The sequence below is a fragment of the Neofelis nebulosa genome, chromosome 12 (assembly GCF_028018385.1).
Source record: "Neofelis nebulosa isolate mNeoNeb1 chromosome 12, mNeoNeb1.pri, whole genome shotgun sequence".
Taxonomy (NCBI): Eukaryota; Metazoa; Chordata; class Mammalia; order Carnivora; family Felidae; genus Neofelis; species Neofelis nebulosa.
The window spans coordinates 50,781,161-50,800,054 of NC_080793.1; the positions used below are offsets into that span (position 1 = coordinate 50,781,161).

At 44.9% G+C, this 18,894-nt stretch overlaps 1 protein-coding gene across 1 annotated transcript in view; it reads right to left on the reverse strand.

The window, feature by feature from the left end:
- ACER2 (alkaline ceramidase 2) overlaps window positions 1-18,629 on the reverse strand; it is a 34,879-nt gene extending 16,250 nt beyond the window's left edge. Inside the window, exons 1-3 of the mRNA XM_058695242.1 lie at window positions 18,388-18,629; window positions 8,498-8,612; window positions 7,615-7,756 (exon numbers count right to left, since the gene is read on the reverse strand). Of these exons, the coding sequence (XP_058551225.1) occupies window positions 7,615-7,756; window positions 8,498-8,612; window positions 18,388-18,495 (365 nt within the window). The 5' untranslated portion in view covers window positions 18,496-18,629. The remainder of the gene's footprint in view (window positions 1-7,614; window positions 7,757-8,497; window positions 8,613-18,387) is intronic.
- Window positions 18,630-18,894: the final 265 nt, after the last annotated feature.

Below are 18,894 nucleotides of genomic sequence, written 5' to 3' on the forward strand. Positions count from 1 at the left end.
CTGCTCATACTTCTCTCTCTCTCTCTCTCTCTCTCTCTCTCTCTCTCTCTCTCTCTCTCTCTCAAAAATGAATAAACAAACTTAAAAAAAAAATTAGCCAGGAGAATGGTGAAATGAGAATCCATGTAAGTCCCTGAGGGTGAGATACGGATAATTATTTTCTTAGTGTCCTTTTTCTCTTTATTGTTTTCAGATCTCTTACAGCAGCGTTTAGCAAACTTCTATAAAGGGTGAGAGAGTAAATATTTTAGGTGTTGCAGGTCACAAGGTCTCCGCAGCTACTCAAGTCCACCACTGTGGACAGTAAGTGATTGGGCACGGCTGTATGCCAACAAAACTTGATTTGCAAAAACAGGCAGTGGACCCATTTGGCTCACAGCTTGTCAACCCCTGTTCTACAAGGCAAATGGGTAAGACTTTTACAAGAAAACCAGGGACCACTTACAAACCATAAATCTCCCTAGTTTAAAAGAAAAAAAAAATCTGCATCTAGCACACAAAACTAAGTCTTAAGAAAAAATTCTAATCGTGTCTTTATTTCCTGGCAAGTCACGGTCTAGCATGCATTGGAATTTTGTGTTGACAAGTCTTTGACCTGACAAATGTTAGAAAAATGCCATCCTCACTCCCTTCAGTGGAGGTGCTTTCAGTAGAAAGTGCCAGAAGTGGCGACGTGATCCCGGACGCGTTCCTCCTTCTCTCCCTGGGACTCCATTTCCTTATCTATAAAATGAAAAGCCTGGACTAGATGATCCCTAAGGCCTCATCCATGACTGAAATTTAAGAGCACATGATCTTCCTGAAGTTTCTTTTATTCCTCATTAGCACAATTTACTTTGGCCGCGAGCCCTGGAACAGGTCGCAGTTGGGAAACTAATTTGAATGAAATTCCATTATAAAGAAATCAAAGTGCATTGAGACCTCCAAAATACAAATTTATCTCTTAGAGAGGAAAACCATTTATCATCAAGGCACAGGAAATCATTGATGGGGCGGCCAACTTTCTGACTGGAATGGACAGGAATTGTAGCCCTGAACTTCAACCAGAGAAAAAAAAAATACATGTGTGGGAAAGGGTCCAGGCAGCAAGTTCTCAGGAGAAGCCTGTTTTCCTCCTGGCCTTGGCTGGCAGCCTTTGCTACTGGATGAAAGGCTACCTGCTCCACTCTGAGGACCACAGCCCGCAGCTCCCCTCCCCCCATCACACACCCACAGTAACTCTTATGGACGCACAATAACTCTTTCACTGGGTTTTGAGATTCTATGAACCACACCAAGGCCGTTCAGCCTTTTTAGATTGGAAAAACCATAAACAAAAAAAACACCATTCCTAAATTGTATCACTTCTCTAGATCAATGGCTGAGGGGTGGGTTAGTGAGGGCGATGGCGATTTAAGCACAGGTGTTCCAGCTAACAGATGCGTGTCACTTTTTCTCCTTCCATCTCGTAATAGCCTTGGGACCTTTGACAAGTCACGAAACGCTCTAAGCCCCAAGTTTCTCTACCCCGTGGGGTTCCCGTAAGCATTAAGGCACTTCACACAGTGCCTGATGCACGGTATGTGCTGATCAAATCCACTGTTACTGTTACCATTACCATCATGTGAGAACAAGTGAGACTTTAAATAATGTTACTGTGAATCAGATCTACTCTCGGGGAAAATCTGGGCTGCTGTTGCTCTGTAGAGGTCTGCCAAACAGTTCAAAGGCAGCAAGCCTGACGAAACTTGCTTTCTTCAAGGAGAACATAGGCGGACTACCTCCCAGGTCGGTCCAGAGGGTGTGAGGGAATGCACTTCAAGAAGGTGGCTTAGCCAACAAAACAACCTATGAACATACAAATCTGTAACCAGCAGAAGTCAACAGAAGTCACAGGGACAGTCCCGCTGACCCCAGAGTCAGGGTCCTGGGTACCAGAGAGCTGGGTGCCCAGAGGTCCTGGGTACCAGAGAGCTGGGAATGTCCAGGAGGGACGGGGTCTGACAGGGTGTTACCTTATCAGTGACACCAGGCAACTCCTACTGTGGTCTCTGGTCCTGTTCTCAACTTTCCAGCCCATTGTGGGCTCAAAGTGGAGCACCAGGTCAGGGAACCCTTACCACCCCTTCTTCTTCAATTCTCCCAATCAAACCCTGGTAGCCCAACACCATCAATATAATATTATAATAAAGCTGCTACTGTTATCATTAGCCACCCATTAGAGCAGTGGTTTTCAACCATATCAGACCCTGTGCCCCTTTTTTATAGTAAAAACTTGGTAATGCCTCCCCGCCGTTTTAAAAAAAAAAAAAAAAAGTTTATTTTTGAGAGAGGGCGAGAGCAAGAAAGAGAGAGAGTGAGTGAGTGTGAGCAGGGGGAGGGATAGAGAGGGGGAGAGAGAGAATCCAAAGCAGGCTCACACTGTCAGCATAGAGCCTGACGTGAGGCTCAAACCCTTGAACTATGAGATCATGACCTGAGCTGAAGTTGGATGCTTAACTGACTGAGCCACCCAGGCGCCCCTAGCCCTTTTTCCAAAGTAAAATTGATTTTATGGATGATTAAACTCCATCACCGTAACCACCGAAAATATATCCACAGATTTCCCAGATGTCTCTTAAGGGATGGAAATGTCCCGGTTAAGATCTACTGCTCTAAACTACCCTGTAGGACTAAAACATGATCTATTTAGAACAACCAGACCATGATATTCATAGGACTACAGCAGTGGGTCCTGGAAGGTCTGCCCATGTCGTTTTATAAGTAAGGAACTGATAAGACCCAGAGAGTCTAAGCCCCTGGCCACAAGTTACCCAGCTAGAGCAGGATGGCCAGACCCCAGTCTGCACCCATGCAAATCAAAAACTGAATTGGATTATAAGGTGAGAGTTGTCCCTAGATCATGTGGAGGCAAAATGGTAAAAAAAAAAAAAAAAAAAAAAATCACAGGAGGATAAATCTTTAAGAAATGGAAACAATTAGCCTATAATAGTTCTTTGTTCTTGGGAGTTTATTTTCTCAAAACAAAAATGTTTAAAAATTATTAATAACCGGGGTGCCTGGGTGGCTCAGTCGATTAAGCATCCGACTTTGGCTCAGGTCATTATCTCACAGTTCTTGAGTTCGAGCCCCATGTTGGGCTCTGTGCTGACAGCTCAAAGCCTGGAGCCTGCTTCAGATTCTGTGTCCCCCACTCTCTCTGCTTCTCTCTCTCTCTCTCTCTCTCTCTCTCTCTCTCAAAAGTAAGGGGCACCTGGGTGGCTCAGTCAGTTAAGCATCCGACTTCAGCTCAGGTCATGATCTCATGGTTTGTGAGTTCGAGCTCCGCATCGGGCTCTGTGCTGACAGCTCAGAGCCTGGAGCCTGCTTCAGATTCTGTGTCTCCCTCTCTCTCTCTCTGCCCCTCCCCTGCTCACACGCTGCCTCTCTCTCAAAAAAATACATAAATAAATAAATAAATAAATAAATAAATAAACAAACAAACATATAAACATAAAAAAAATGTAAAGATAAATAAAATTTTTTTCAATGTTTTTATTAATAACCATCAACAGCTGAGCGTATGAGGACTCTTAGGACATTCGAGGCAAGATAAAAGAAAGCTTTTTTTTTTTTTTACCTGCCAACTATTCCTGTTTATATCATAAACGTTAATTTCCCTGCTGTTCTAGACCTTACCTTCAAAATACTTACCAATGTTAGACATTCGTAATAACTGCTAGCATTTACTGAGATCTTATTCTGTACAAGACACTGTAGTGTATATTTTACAAGATTTTCCCATATATTTCCAACCCCATGAGGTAGGTACTCTTCTTATCTCCACTTTACAGATGAGCAAACTGAGGTACCAGGGCTTTAAAAACAAAACCTACTACCCAAAACCATGCCTGTCTGATACAATCCCTTAGCCACCACACTCTGCTCTCCTTTCTCCAGAGATCTCAGGCTGGAACTACTTTTAATGTGTTAACCACTCCTGCAAAGTCGAGATCACAAACAGACGTCAACTGGTAAATTTCGACAGCGAAGCCACACGATCCCTGGTTTTGATGTGAAGTCCTTGGTCTGGCCCACCACTTGGGCACAGAGCTGCACCTGTCCCCATGTCACAGGCAGTGAGGCTCACAAAAAGGGGTCTGGTCGTCTTGCTCTGCCTGTCACTGGCAAGTTGAAGGTGGACGAATAGACCTGAACTCCTTATTTATAACGTGTTATTCTCCCCTAACACCATCCCTCTTCTGTGTTCATTCACATCTTCAATTCCCACTTTCTCCTTCAATGTACGTGTGTATCTCAGAAATGCTCGGCAGAAATCTCCACGTGCCATTGGTAGTAATGAAAGCTAACTCTGTATGCTCACCATGTGTGCTCTGCAGGATCCCCTCACAAGATGATTATGTCCCTAGTTTGACAAGTGAAGAAACAGGTGCCTGGGTGGCTCAGTTGGTTAAGCTTCTGACTTCGGTTCGGGTCGTGACCTCACAGTTCGTGGGTTCGGGCCCTGCATCAGGCTGTCTGCTCTCAGCACAGAGCCTGCTTCAGATCCTCTGCCTCCCTCTCTCTGCCCCTGCCCTGCTCGTGCGCACTCCCTCTTTCTCAAATAAATAAACTTAAAAAAGAGGAAATAGAAAGCTAAAGAATCAAGACAAGTCACACTGTTTGTAGGCAGAAAAGCTAGGATTCAAACCCAGGGTGCTCCCAAAGCCAGGGACATAAACATCTGGGATGCTCAGGGCCCCCAAGGACTCTCCCCAAGCTAAAAACAGTGGGGTCACATCTTCCCAGAGAAAAGGTGCAGGGTGTTGGCGATGAAAAAGGTCCTACGTGGTACTGACTTCTCTGCCCCATGATATGGGCTTTGTTGTTAAAAGTTGATAAGCTTCTAGAAATACATCCGTTTTCCTCTCTCCTGCTCATAACATTTCCCCACTTCTCCCTTCAAGAAAGAGAAAGTTTTTCTTTTTCACATCATGAACACATTAAAAACTGTCGCTTGGAGGAGCGCCTGGGTGGCTCAGTCAGTTAATGGTCCAGCTCAGGTCATGAGTTCGAGCCCCACATCTGGCTCTGTGCTGACAGCTCAGAGCCTGGTACCTGCTTCCGATTCTGTGTCTCCCTCTCTCTCTGCCCCTCTGCTGCTCACGCTCTGTCTCTCTCTCTCCCTCAAAAATAAAGATTAAAAAAAATTTTTTGTAAATAAATAAATAAAAATAAAAATAGTTGCTTGGAATTCCAAGTGGCACCTCCGGAGGGCCATGAACAAACAAAACCATTCTTCTCATGCTCGCAGCTTCTCCCTCAGATCCCAGGACTTGAAAGCTCAGATCTGAGAACCAAGAGGCCCCTCAGCACTCAACCTCCCACACCCCAAGCTCAGGGCAAGGATGGAGGTGAGCGGTGGGCACCTTCGACACCACAGGAGAGGCCAAAAGTAAATGATGTTTCTCAGCCAGAGTCAGGAAGCCCCTTCTCCACCTCCCAGGGCTTTCTAGGTGCTCCCTTTCCAGTCCCGTAACCGAAGGGGAACACGCACAAGACTGGAAACCAGAGACCGCCCAAACCAACCTGCTACACGTGAAAGCCTCCCTCCCCCACTGAGGAGAAAGCCTCAGCCAAGGAGACCATATTTCTCCCAAGACCTGGAATGCCCTTCTTATCACTTCTAGTAAGCAGCTGGCTCACTCCCTTGTGGTTTTGTGATCCAGGAACCTTGAGGATACCTGAGCTGCTCGATGATACTCAAAATACTATTTAATTCAAATCCTTCTTGTACAATGAAGACTGTACAGCTAGTTCGCTTGAAGTAGGTCTTCTCCCTATCTCATTTTAAAATACATTTTTAGTGTTAAAAATTAACATGCACTCTTGAAAAACAAAAACTATACAGCAGTATAGATCAAAAGCAAACGTGAAGGTTCTCCCCTCCCCACCCCATTCCTAAGAGTAGCCAATGGTGGGGCACCTGGGTGGCTCAGTCGGTTAAGCAACTGACTTGGGCTCAGGTCATGATCTCATGGTTCGAGCCCCGAGTCGGGCTCTGTGCCGACAGCTTGGAGCCTGGAGCCTGCTTCGGATTCTGTGTCTCCCTCTCTTCTGCCCCTCCCCCACTCACACTCGGTCTCTCTCTCTCTCTCTCTCTCTCTCTCTCTCTCAAAGATTGATAAATATTAAAAAAAATAAAAATAAAAAAAATAAGAATAGCCAATGGTATCGGTGCCTGTCTTCCTCCTCCAGGCATTTCTGTGCATATACAAAAAGATATACTCAAAAAAAGATCAGTTCATTCATTCTCAAACTAGGATACCATGTGCTTTTTGCAGTCAGAGTGTTTTATGGACACTCCTCCACCTCCATCCATAGAAGAGAGCCTCATCTTTAACACCTATAAAATTCCTATTCCTGGTCACCTATAAAACCGTAAGGAATTCTTTTATTTTCCCAGTAGAGCTCTTCCCTGGGTATACACAGCTTGCTTAATTATATCCATGTTTTTAGACTACATCTATATATAGTGACAAAACAGTGTCCTACAGAGAAATATATGTGGGTAGTATATTCTAGGAACCCTTCTCATCGTTATGAGGTTGGCTCTCTTCTGTTCCTTCAGATATTAACAAACCTCATACAGCTCCTCAGAAAGGCTTTCCCTGACCAAACTCTAAATTGGCACCCCATGTCACCACTACCCCTTACCAGCTTTACTTTTTATCATGGCACTTACCATAACATTGTATTGTTTGTTTGTTCATTGGTTTGTACCCTCCTCAACTTCAGTATAAACTCACTGAAGGCAGAGACTACTGTTTTGTTTACTGCCAAAGCCCAGTGCCTAGAAAATTACATAGTTAAGTGTTCAAAAAAATACTTACTGAATAACCATATAAGCATCATAATAGATATGAAAATGCATCTTTTGGGGCGCCTGGGTGGCTCAGTCAGTTAAGCGTCCGACTCTTGATTTCAGCCCAGGTCCTAATCTCACAGTTCGTGAGTTCGAACGGAGCCTGCTTGGGATCCTCTCTTTTCCCTCTCTCTCTGCCCCTCCCCTGTTCATTTTTTTTTTCTTTCTCTCTCTCAAAATAAAAATGAACACTAAAGGTTTTTTAATGAATAAAATGCATCCACTCTTGAAATTCTGAATTTCCAGCTTAAAGGTGTGTGTGTGTGCATGCGTGTAGATCTCAGCAGAAGTATAAACCAATACCGTTTGACAACTACAGAATCTATAACTGCAGGAACTAATTCCTTAGTGGAGTTCTACTGTAAACTTAGCAAATGGTAGAACTCGACTGGACTCGAGGAAATGTTCTAGCAGCAAACCAAAGGTCTTCGAACTACCATTCCATAATTTCTCCCCCACTGAAAATCTTTCCACTTTTGTTCATATCCTATAAGGGAGACATTTGACTTTTTTCCCCATTAGCATATAAATTCTTCAAGTATACTAAAATTTCTTCTTTAACCAGTTTGTTTATGGTCTGACACGATAAACAATCAGTGGATATTAAACAAGTATATGATAAGCTCATCACAAAGTTAGGCTACATCGTGTGCTGTTTTTCTTGATACGTACGTGGATATATTGGGTACTGCACCTAGCAGTGAGTGCAAAAATGTTTAGCACGAGCTTACCTGTCATTCCGAAAGATCTTTGGTAGATACCTTCTGGGGAACCACATGGCCAGAGCACACATCAGAACCCAAAGGATTGCAAGTTCATCAAGCATCTGACCCAAGAAACTTAGGGTTGCATGGAAGTAGACAGATCCAATTCCTAGAATCAAATACAACCAATCACAAAGGTCACCACAGAAGAACAGACTCACAAATTCAATACACTGCTGAAGGACCGCCCTTTCAACCAACCACTGTCCCAGTCACCAGATCACGTTCGCACCGAAAGCAGAAGCTAAAGGCAGAAACCCCTACCACCTAGGCATGCACGCTCGAAGCCCTAGAGAGCGGATTTCAAGCAGGACCCAATGTCAGCACATCAGAACTTTAATAATCCCACAGTTAGACACACTCTGTCCTCATCCACCGAGGCTTCATGGGAACAGGCAGTAAACAAGCTAACATTCTCTCACCGTTAAGTATTCCCAACCTGCCTGTGGAAGGAAATGGAAATTGCACAAGTGTTTCCCAGAACAATGAAGGCTCCAAACATCTAGAATTTTCTTTTTTTAAATCTTGATCCGTTACACTGAAGTCTCATCAGAGTTCAATCATTTCATGTGATTGTCTTTAGAAGTTGTCAGAAAATGGCACTGGCACAGCACCGGTAGCCATTACATAAATAAACCTTCGAAGGCAATTAAGTGATAATTACAGTCAACCTTGTTATCAAGGCCGTATTCAAAAGAGCCCTCCTTCTGGCGTCAAGCAAGCAAAATAAAAGTTGGCTGAGACGTCAGAGTGACTTTGGTTTACAAAACATAATGTTCAAACAGGACAGGAAGTGTGCAGAATTCCATTTCCTCCCTTTCAGCCCATGCTTGAAAATGAATCCACTTACCCACTACCACTAAGAGAGTCCATATTAGGTAGATGCCACTGTTGAAGCATGTTGCATACTGACGAAACAAGCACATGCAGATGGGCGGTAAGACGAAAAATAAGACATTGCTGATCTGGTGGGGGGGATATAAAATGAAAAGAGAAATATTAAGTCAAAGGGCAAAAAATAAAGCTGTGTGTTCCAAATATGCTCTTTGCAAACTGGGAGGAATGTGGCCATACCTCTTGTCTAAGCTCTTACGTTTTTTGTTTTTTTGTGTGTTATTTTTTAACTGCAGATACAGGGAAATTTAAGACTTCTTTCATGGGGACTCCTTCCCATCTCTTTGATTACGGGAGCAGCTTCAAACCTTAGGTAAAGATCAAATTTTCAGGTTCTAGTGTGGATTGAAGCCTCTTTTCTCTCCAGGGGGTATTTGCTTTTAAAAATATATATAGGTTATCTAATGTAATATACTCAAAATAGTACATTTCAACACATAATCACTATTAAAATATCACTAATGAGCTATTTTACATTCTTTTGTTCACATAAGGCTTTGAAGTCCAGTATGAATGTCATCCTTCCAGCAACCTCCATCTGGCCCAGCCGTATTACATGTGCTCAGCAACAAGTGGCTAGTGACTATCATGCTGGCTGGCTCACCTGAAATTTTTTTTTTAACTTATTTGTAATCTTTTTTTGGGGGGGCGGTGTGGTCATAGCCAGTTCTTTTATCCCACATTTTTTTTAATTGAGGTAAAATTCACGGGGCGCCTGGGTGGCTCAGTCGGTTGGGCGGCCGACTTCGGCTTGGGTCACGATCTCGCGGTCCGTGAGTTCGAGCCCCGCGTCAGGCTCTGTGCTGACAGCTCAGAGCCTGGAGCCTGTTTCGGATTCTGTGTCTCCCTCTCTCTCTGCCCCTCCCCTGTTCATGCTCTGTCTCTCTCTGTCTCAAAAATAGATAAACGTTAAAAAAAAAAAATTAATTGAGGTAAAATTCAGACAGCATAAAATTAACTATTTTAAAGTGTACAATTCTTGAAGCGCCTGGGTGGCTCAGTTGGTTAAGTGTCCAACTTCGGCTCAGGTCATGATCTCACAGTTCGTGAGTTCAAGCCCCACATCGGGTTCTGTGCTGACAACTCAGAGCCTGGAGCCTGCTTCGGATTCTGTGTCTCCCTCTCTCTCTGCCCCTCCCCACTCATGCTCTGTCTCTGTCTTAAAAATAAATCAAACATTTAAAAAAAATTAAAAAAATAAAGTGTACAATTCAGTGTCCTTAAATACCCTCATAATATACAACCATCTATCTAGTTCTAAAACATTTTCATCACCCCAAAAAGAAATCCTATACCCAGTATGCAGGCACCTTCTACTCCCTCCTTCCTGCCCCAGGCTCGGGCAACCACTAATCTTTCTGTGTCTACGGATCTACCTATTCTGGATATTTCATAAAGGTGGAATTATATAATATATGACCCTTGTGTCTGGCTTCTTTTGCTTAGCATAATGTGTTTGAGGTTCATCATGTTGTAGCACGTATAAGTAACTCCTTTTTTTGTGGCTGAATAATACTCCATCATCTGAATACCCCATTTGTTTATCCTTTACTCATTAATGAGTTGTTATGAATGGTGCTGCTACGAACATCCATATACAAGTTGTTGACTACTCATTGTCTTCTGGGCATATGCCCAAGTTGGCATCACCGGATCCAATGGTAATACCATATTTGACTGATTGAGGAACCACCACACGGTGGCCCACAGTGGCTATACCATGTTATGTTCCCACCAGCAACGTACCAGGGCTCTAATTCCTCCACCACTTTGCCAACACTTGTTATTTTCTGGTTGTTTTTGTTTTCAAATAGGGCCATCCTAGAAGGTACCAAGTGGTAGGGACACGCAGCTTTTTAAGTTTCACTTCTAATCATGACTCATAAGTGACTGCAGGCACAGGAAGTATGCAGAACGTGAAGACCACAGCTAAGTCTAAAAGAGCAACACCAATGGGGAGGGGTGGGAGGATTACACACACACACACACACACACACACACACACACACACAAAAGACTAGAAAAAAACTTTCAGAGATAGGAGGATGGGGCAGATAAAGTCCAGAAAGTCAAGCGCCTGGCATCCTTCAGAAGACCAGTCACCCATGTTGAACAGTACAGAGGAGGCCACAGGGGAACCAAGAGGATGGGTGTCTGAAGTGAACTGAAGGAACCAGGGTAGAAAGGCTTTACCAGACCCAGGAAATTGCACTGGTGCACAACGAATCAAAACGCATCAGCAAACCCCAGGACTTGAGGTGTGTAGGTAAGGACTGGCAATGTCAGTGGCCTATGCAGGTCCCTGTCACCATCTGGGAGCAAGAGCGGTTAGAAGTGACACCGCTTCTAGAAAGGGAGAAAGGCCGGGTAGGAGGGAAATAAAGTAAGTAAAGAGAGGAGAACCAGATCCTGCGTCAGCAGCGGGATGGGAGCAGGGCTGGCGCCTGTGGTTAAAATCTAAAACTGAAATCCCCCGCGGGGCTGCACCATTCTGGAGAAGAGGGTACTTTTTTCCTGGTGAGTCTGCTCCAGTGGGGATCTTCTCCATCCCACATGGGAAGCCCCTGAGCTACCTGTGACCCTGAGCAAGACTATGAATAAATGGTCTCAGATGTCCCAGCTGGCATACAGTCTCCAGTCTTAGAAACACGGCCAACTCTCCTTCACCAAGCAGGTAAGGAGGAATAGTGTACCGTCTACGTACATTATCCCACAGCAAGCTGTTCACTGTCATGACCACAGCCTTCAACATTCCAAGGAATCGTTGAAAGAATGAAAGATCTTTAAGAGTTAAAATAAGAGGGTTTAAGACCACCCCTTGTTTTACAAGGGGCAACACATGAGGGTCCAGAAAGGCTCCCAGGCTGGCCAAGGTCAAAGAGGCAGTCACCCACAGAACAGGGGCCAGCACTGAGCTGTTTCCACTGCCCGGAGCTGATTTTCACTGCCAACCCCTAGTCACACTCTGACCCCCTTGGCTTAACTCCTCAGTGGTTACCTAAAAGCTCTGAGCTGTACCTGAATTGTGCACGTAGGACATGATTTCAATGTGGCTCTCCTTTTGTTAAACACAAAAGGAAGGAAGGGGGTGGGGGAGAAGGAGAAAATGGAATTGCTCTACCATAGGTAACTTAAAACCTGATCTTTCTCCTTTCTTCTACATAAATGTGCTCTCCTGTTTAAAAAAGCTAAAGTCTCCTTGCTGTCCTCCTCCCTAGAGATCACCGTGGACCTCAGATTCACAGCCTTCAGGTCGTTTTCTTTGCATTTATGCGACGACACACACATCGCATATAATAACTTCATCACTCTGCTTCCTTCTCTCGTTCAACAACAGGCCATGCAAACCTTTTCATCTTAGTTCAGATAGACTGACCTCACTTGCTCTACATGCTGCACATGGCAGTGGTTTATTTAGCCATTCCCCAGTGCAAGGAGCTCCAATTTATTAGCCTCTCCTACAATGCTGGCGGATAGAAGACATTTTGCTTTTTACCCCGGGGTAAAAAGTATTATATATATATTTTATATATATATTTTTATATACGTATTATACATTTATTTTATATACATATATATTATATATTTTATATACATATATATTATATATATTTATATATATTTTATATATGTATTATATATCATATTTATTATATATTATATATATTTTATATGTACTATATATTATATATTACATATATTTTATATATAATATATATATTATAATACATATATATATAACTTTTTTTAAGTAAGCTTCACACCCAGCATGGGGCTTGAACTCACAACCCTGAAATCGAGAGCCAGATGCTCTACTCATGGAGCCAGACAGGCACCCCATTTATCCCAATATATCTTTATTGCCTCAAGTCCTTGCAATCTCCGTCTCTTCAGCCAGGTGGAACCATCTACTGCCAACCTACCCCCAACTGGCTCTGTCCATTTACATTCCCACCAGCCATGTGCACATTAATCACTGTTCAATGTATTTACACACTGCTCACAAAGGCATGAAGTCATCTATTATACCTATAGGAAAATCATGGGACTTCAAACATTTTTTTTTTTATTTTTTTAAATGTTTATTTTGAGAGACAGAGTGTGAGCAGGGGAGGGGCAGAGAGAGAGAGAGAGAGAGAGAGAGAGAGAGAGAGAGAATCCGAAGCAGGCTCCAGGCTCTGAGGTGTCATCCCAGAGCCCTATGCAGGGCTTGAACCCACAAACTGCGAGCTCATGACCTGAGCCGAAGTCAGCCACTCAACCGACTGAGCCACCCAGGCACCCCTCAAACATTTTTTTAATGCACATATTAAGGAGTTCAATTTAATTAGGCCCCATCTTAATACACACTCCCAAATAACACACAAATCACATTACTGCCACTTCCCAGCCCAGATCTACCAGTGACTGCTGGCCTTCACCATGCCCCTTAAAGGCCTCCATCTATGAAAAGACAAAGGCAAAATTAGAGGGAGACTCCCCCCAAGACAAAAAGAGGAAGGAACTCCTAAAGAAATAGAGAAAACAAACAAGTCCTGGTTAAAACACACATGCAATGGCCCCATCTCTTCTGAGAAATGAACTTCCCCTTACCATTGTCTGGGTCAATCAAGTTGAAGAATATTTCAGCCAAGGGATATTTTTTAAAGCCTACTGCTTTGGAGAATAGGTTTGCTTAATGTCTGCAGAGCAGATTTTTTTGATTAAAAGGAAACCACAATTTTAAAACGTATTAATTATTTCCTTAGAAATTTCCTCATTCCAAGAATTCCTCCGTAAGTGTCGCACCAAAATAATCTGGAGGAACAGACGGCAATGTCCTCCTGACGCACATGAGTGTGCGCTTTCCCAAGCAGAGGGTAAATGCTGACAAAGCAACAGGCTGAAAGATTTCCTGAGCAGGAGGTTCATAAACAGCTAAGGGGCATTCCCCTCTAAGAGCAGAAGTCTGTGCATCTTAACTATATGCAGATTTCGAACCCTCCATTCTGTTCCCCTCCTGCCACTGGAGGGCCAACTGTCCCAGTCTGCCTGGGGCTGAGGAGGGATCCCGGGGCATGGGGCTTTCAGTTTTAAAATCAGCGAGGCCTAGACAAACCAGGACAAGTTGGTCACCCTACTCAGAAGGCTTCTTGCAAGATTCCCCCACAGTATACCAAGCCCGTGCAGAATATGAATAGTACCCTTGCCAGCTTGGACACATCTCTGGTAGGGCCTTCACCACCCGATGACCGTCTGCAGGTCTGGTCTCTGTGACACGAACACAGTAGTTGCCCAGTAAATAGATCTATAGATGAAAAGATACAGGCCAGGGATTCCTGGGTGTCTCACTTGGTTAAGCATCTGACTTCAGCTCAGGTCATGATTTCATGGTTCGTGAGTTTGAGCCCCGTGAGGGGTCCCGTGCTGACAGCTCAGAGCCTGGGGTGTGCTTCTGATTCTGTGTTTCCTTCTCTCTCTCTCTCTGCCCCTCCCCTTCTTGTGTCTGTCTCTTTCTCTCTCTCAAAAAAAAAAAAAAAAAAAAAAAAAAAAAATTAAAAAAAAAGTGTTAATAATAAAAAAGTAAATAAATAATAAAAAAAAGATACAGGATCTAGGTAATTCTGCCCTACGGTACAGGAGACATGGGCTTTGGCCTATCAGGAGAACTGCTTTCCTTACCTTCATTGTTGGCAGACCTAATTTGGAAAGGTGACCAATCATGAGCTGATCTTGGGCATATATTTTGCTTCAAGACTTTTTCAGCACTAGTTGATTTCCTTCTGACCCCCTGAGTCACTGCCCAGCAATAGAGTCCCCCAAAAGCAAAGCCCAGTGGTTAAAAAGCAGACACTACTTTTCTCTGACCCGGCAAGTCCTAGAGTCTTTCTCTTCAATGTGACTAGAGCCTGAAAACTTAAAACGTAAAAAGGAACTCAAGTCAATAAAACTTGTGTGTGGAAGAAACAGTACAAAATATGCACAAGCAACAAAAGGTTGTGAAAGAGTGTGACATGTTCTTGGAAGGGATATTTGGGCTTGGCTGAAGCCCAGGATGATGACAAGACTTGAGGCAACAGAGATTTGCAGAGCCTGAAGGCAAAATGCTTTGTACACCCAAACATCGTCAGTTGGGAGTATAAACCAGGGTACTGTCTCTGGGGGGCCATTTAGCAATAATGATCAGCCTTTAAGTAAACATTCTCCTTGATGCAGCAATTCCCCACGGAGGATTAGTACTTGGGAAAAGCACATCCAGATGCATCTATGAGGACATTCATTGCATCACTGCTCAAAAACGAGGAGGAAGGCAATAAAACAGAACCTTCCAAACTGTCCATCAAAAAGAGACTGAATGGGTAAATAAACTATGGTCAGTCCAGTAAGTGGAATACTGATTAGACATTGTAAAGAAAAAAAAGAAGTCTATATGAGCCAATATAGGACCAACTCCAAGACCCTATTAAGTGAAGACACCAAGAGGAGTCTGTGTAGTATGATCTCAACTGGGTTAAATAAAAACTTAGATATTGTATGTATACATTATACATACGTAGTTTATATACTCACACAAATACATGTCTTCTGTACAACGACTTAGAAAAGGTCTGAAAAGATATGGAAGAAAGCCTGTTTTTCACTATAACTTGCATACTCTGAACTTTTTTTTTTTTTTTTTTACCATGATCGCTTTTTGTGAAAATTAATAAATGGAAACCTCACTGAAGGGATGCTAGAAGGGGAGGCTGGGAGGGGAAGCCCCTGCCACTCGATGTCAACTACAGACCACTATCAGAAGACCCTTTAACAGAAGACCCTTTAACAGAAATGGATGGTCAGTTACAGGCCCCCATGGGGAAAGATGTACATTGCATTTCCCACAAGAAATCCATGATCCTTGCAACTCAGCCAATGAGAAGCGATCACCTTCAACTCTTGCTTTTCTCTAATTCAAAACAACCCCTCCCAACTTCCTCCTTCTCCATAAGATAACATTCCTCTCCTTTGTTGGACTTGCCTATGGTTTTACTATAGCTTGCTTATCCTGAATTGCAATTCTGTTATTACGAAATAAACCCATTTTTGCGGGTGGTAAAGTAACTTTTATTTTTTAAGGTTAACATTTTATAATGAAGGACAATTATAGCAAAAAACTACTTTCAACACACTCTCTCAAATCAAACATCATGAGTTTTATCCTGTAGGTCAAAAGGTCCCAAGGCAGGAGTTTCAAGTTAAAGAATCAATGAATGATATACCTGTACTGTGCCAGATAAATCAAAGGTAGCTGCAGTGGCATTTGGATCTTCAGGAGAAGTATCCTTGCAGGGTCAAATGGACCAAGTTTTAACGCTAATACTGCCATTTTCTTGACCTCGTCAAGTTGCAAAATCTATCTAGCCCTGGTTTCTTCCTTCCATCAAATGGATCTAATGAGCACCGACTGCTTAGAGTGATTGTACAGTACACGGCAGAGTTTCAACACCTAGCAAACAATTAATGTAGCCGGCAGTAATTGAAGTGGTAATGATGTGCTGCCCCCAAGACCCATTAAGAAGGTTCTGGATCCATCTCCCAGTCCTCTTTGGACTTTATATATTCAATTCCTTAAACTTCTCCTTAAAACGAGGAATGCTTATTTTCTTCTAAAATGGATAGTTAGACCTGCCGCCTTAGTATGAGGATTTAAGAAACTGTTTTATCACCAAGTAATAGTCACGGTCTTCCTCAATATAAGAGAGATAAGCCTGGTTTGTCCTGTGATAACCTTCAGGAGATAACTAGGGCTTGGAAACAGAAAGAAGGAAATGGTTTTTGCTAAATTCTTTGGACCTATACTCAATAAAGTCAGGTGACCAACTACTTCTCTGAGATGTAAAGCTCTCTGCTGGTCTAACACAAATGCGGTTTAGGAGTATCCAGAAAATAAAGTCTGTTAGGTGGACCAGCCAGGCTAATCACCCACGGACACTGCAGCTGAAGATCCAAAGAGCCACCCAGGCGCCAAGACAGTTCATTTCTAAATAAGACTTTGGGGGCACCTGGGTGGTTCAATGGGTTGAGCATCCAACTTCAGCTCAGGTCATGATCTCGCAGTTCAGGAGTTCGAGCCCCACGTTGGGCTCTGTGCTGACAGCTCAGAGCCTGGTGCCTGCTTCGGAATCTTGTGTCTCCCTCTCTGTCTGCCCCTCCCCTGCGCATGTGAGCGCGCGCACGCGCTCTCTCTCTCTCTCTCTCTCTCAAAAATAAACATTTAGAAAAAAAATTTAAGACTTTGGCACTCACTGCCCAGCTCCATTGGGACTAGATTAAAAGTAAAAACAACATAAACTCTCCCCTCATCCAGTGCTCTGGGGCTTTTCAAGGCAAGTGCACAGCCTAGACCAATTTGTGGCCAAGTAGCAAGGCCTGAATCTCAACTGGCCTCAGACTCTACAGAGAATTACCTTGCTGGGTATGTGAGAACTGGTCCCCAAACTGCCATTTGTTCCTTAAGTCTCTGGTGAAATCCTTAGTAGCATTCTCCGCTTACAAATGGAGAAAATGAGTTACCACTATGAAAGCGCCCAGCCACACCCCAGCCCATCCTGTGTGCCCGTCTACACCCGAAAGTATGCTCTGAAAGGAGGTGTACAACAGGTGAGCTGTAGCCACCTCCACTAACTGTCTTTCACAGTATCTACGGACAGCAGAGGGCCACGCTTTCTTGAAGAACTAACCTGGTCATAAATAAGAAGCAGGAGTGTTGATGAGGAAGGGATGGAGGGGAGACTCCGTACAGACTTCTGGATGGTGCCAGAAACCTGAGCATGACTGCTCCCTTCTCTAGAGCTCAGTTTCCTCATCAATGAGTGAAAGGGCTGGGACTAGCCCATCAGAGATCCCTCCAGGCTACTGCCAAGGATGTTCTCCCCGCAAATCTAGGGAGCGATCCTAGAGAACAATCTCAAATTCACAGTGACTCATAAACCAGGAGTTCCTGCTCTGTGGGGTGGGGGGGGGGGGGGGGGAGGGGGGGGCAGCAGGAGAAAGGACCATGCAGCATCTTCTATTTGGTCTGGGAATCCTGAGCCACGCTGCACAGTGAAAAGAAGAGACATCCTTCTAGCTTCAAGCTTTCCCTCGCATAAAGACTTCCAACACCCGGGATACTGCGGGGAGTGGGGCGGGGGTAGTTTCAGCTTGCCCACACACCATCACTCCCAAACTTCCCTCTCATTCCCCAGGCTTAATCACTGGAGAGGGCACAGGCCTGGGGAAGTTGTCTTTGGAGCTCGACTGAGACTGGGAACTAAAGACAAAGAAATAAGAACTAGTAGTCATTAACTTGATTCTGGCCCAAAGTAGCTCGACCTGTGGGGTGGAACCAGTCAGCACGGTAGCAGTGGGCCCTGCCCCTGTGACCTGGTAGGGGACTCCCCCTTTCCCCGGACTGCTAGAGCAGGTATGCAGGGGGAAACCGCACAATGCGACCCAAGTGCGTCACGCCAAAGAAATCCTGGGGGGGAGGAGGGGGCGGGGAAGGGAATTGTCCCGGCAGGTTCACCAGCCCAAGTCATCCTCCTGGGAGAGGGGTTGACAGGGACCACTGGCTTCAGGACTGGTGAGGATCAAACAAGACAATAGAACCATCTGAAGGAAATGACAGGGGGAGGATGAGCCCAGATGTCAGGATAGGGACCAAAGAAGACAGATGGAGAGCTGGAAGGAGCGCAGAGGAGGGGGCGCGGGTCGATTCTGGCCCTGGAGACAGAATGCCCCAGATAAACGCGGAGACCCACGTCCAGATTCCTGGCGCGGCCACAACTAGGGACGTTCCCCTCCCTCCAGCCCGCCTGCCAGCCCAGCTCCCACTCCTGCACGCACCGTGTTGTAGAACTCGGCGATGGCAGGCACGATGGTGTAGTTGTCCTCGCACCAGTCCACCTCCGAGCTGCCAGCCCGCAGCTGGTCCCACCAATGCGGGACGCTCATGGCCGCTGTGGGGCATTGGAGCAGCTGCCCCTGCAGCCGAGAAGGGCCCAGAGCTACTGTTGAAAGCCAAATGCAGCGGCCGCGGCTTTATACACACGAGTCAGCGGCCGGATGTGGCGCCTCCCCAACCGGCCTCCTGGTGCTCCGCTCCGCCTGTTGGACGTGACTCGATCGCAGAGACCCCTCCCCCAGCTCCGCCCCCTGGGGAGGGGAGGCGAGGATAGGAGCAGACCACGCCCAGCCTGGGGGGCGGGATGGGTGTCGGAGGAGAGGTAATCCGGAAGCGGGAACCTCGCTCCAGGCAAATTCAGATACCACCCCCCACTTCCTCGCAAATGGCAGGTGCCCAAAGCCTCGGAGGTCAGGCTCATACTTGCCCACGCCTACCTTCCTGGCTCG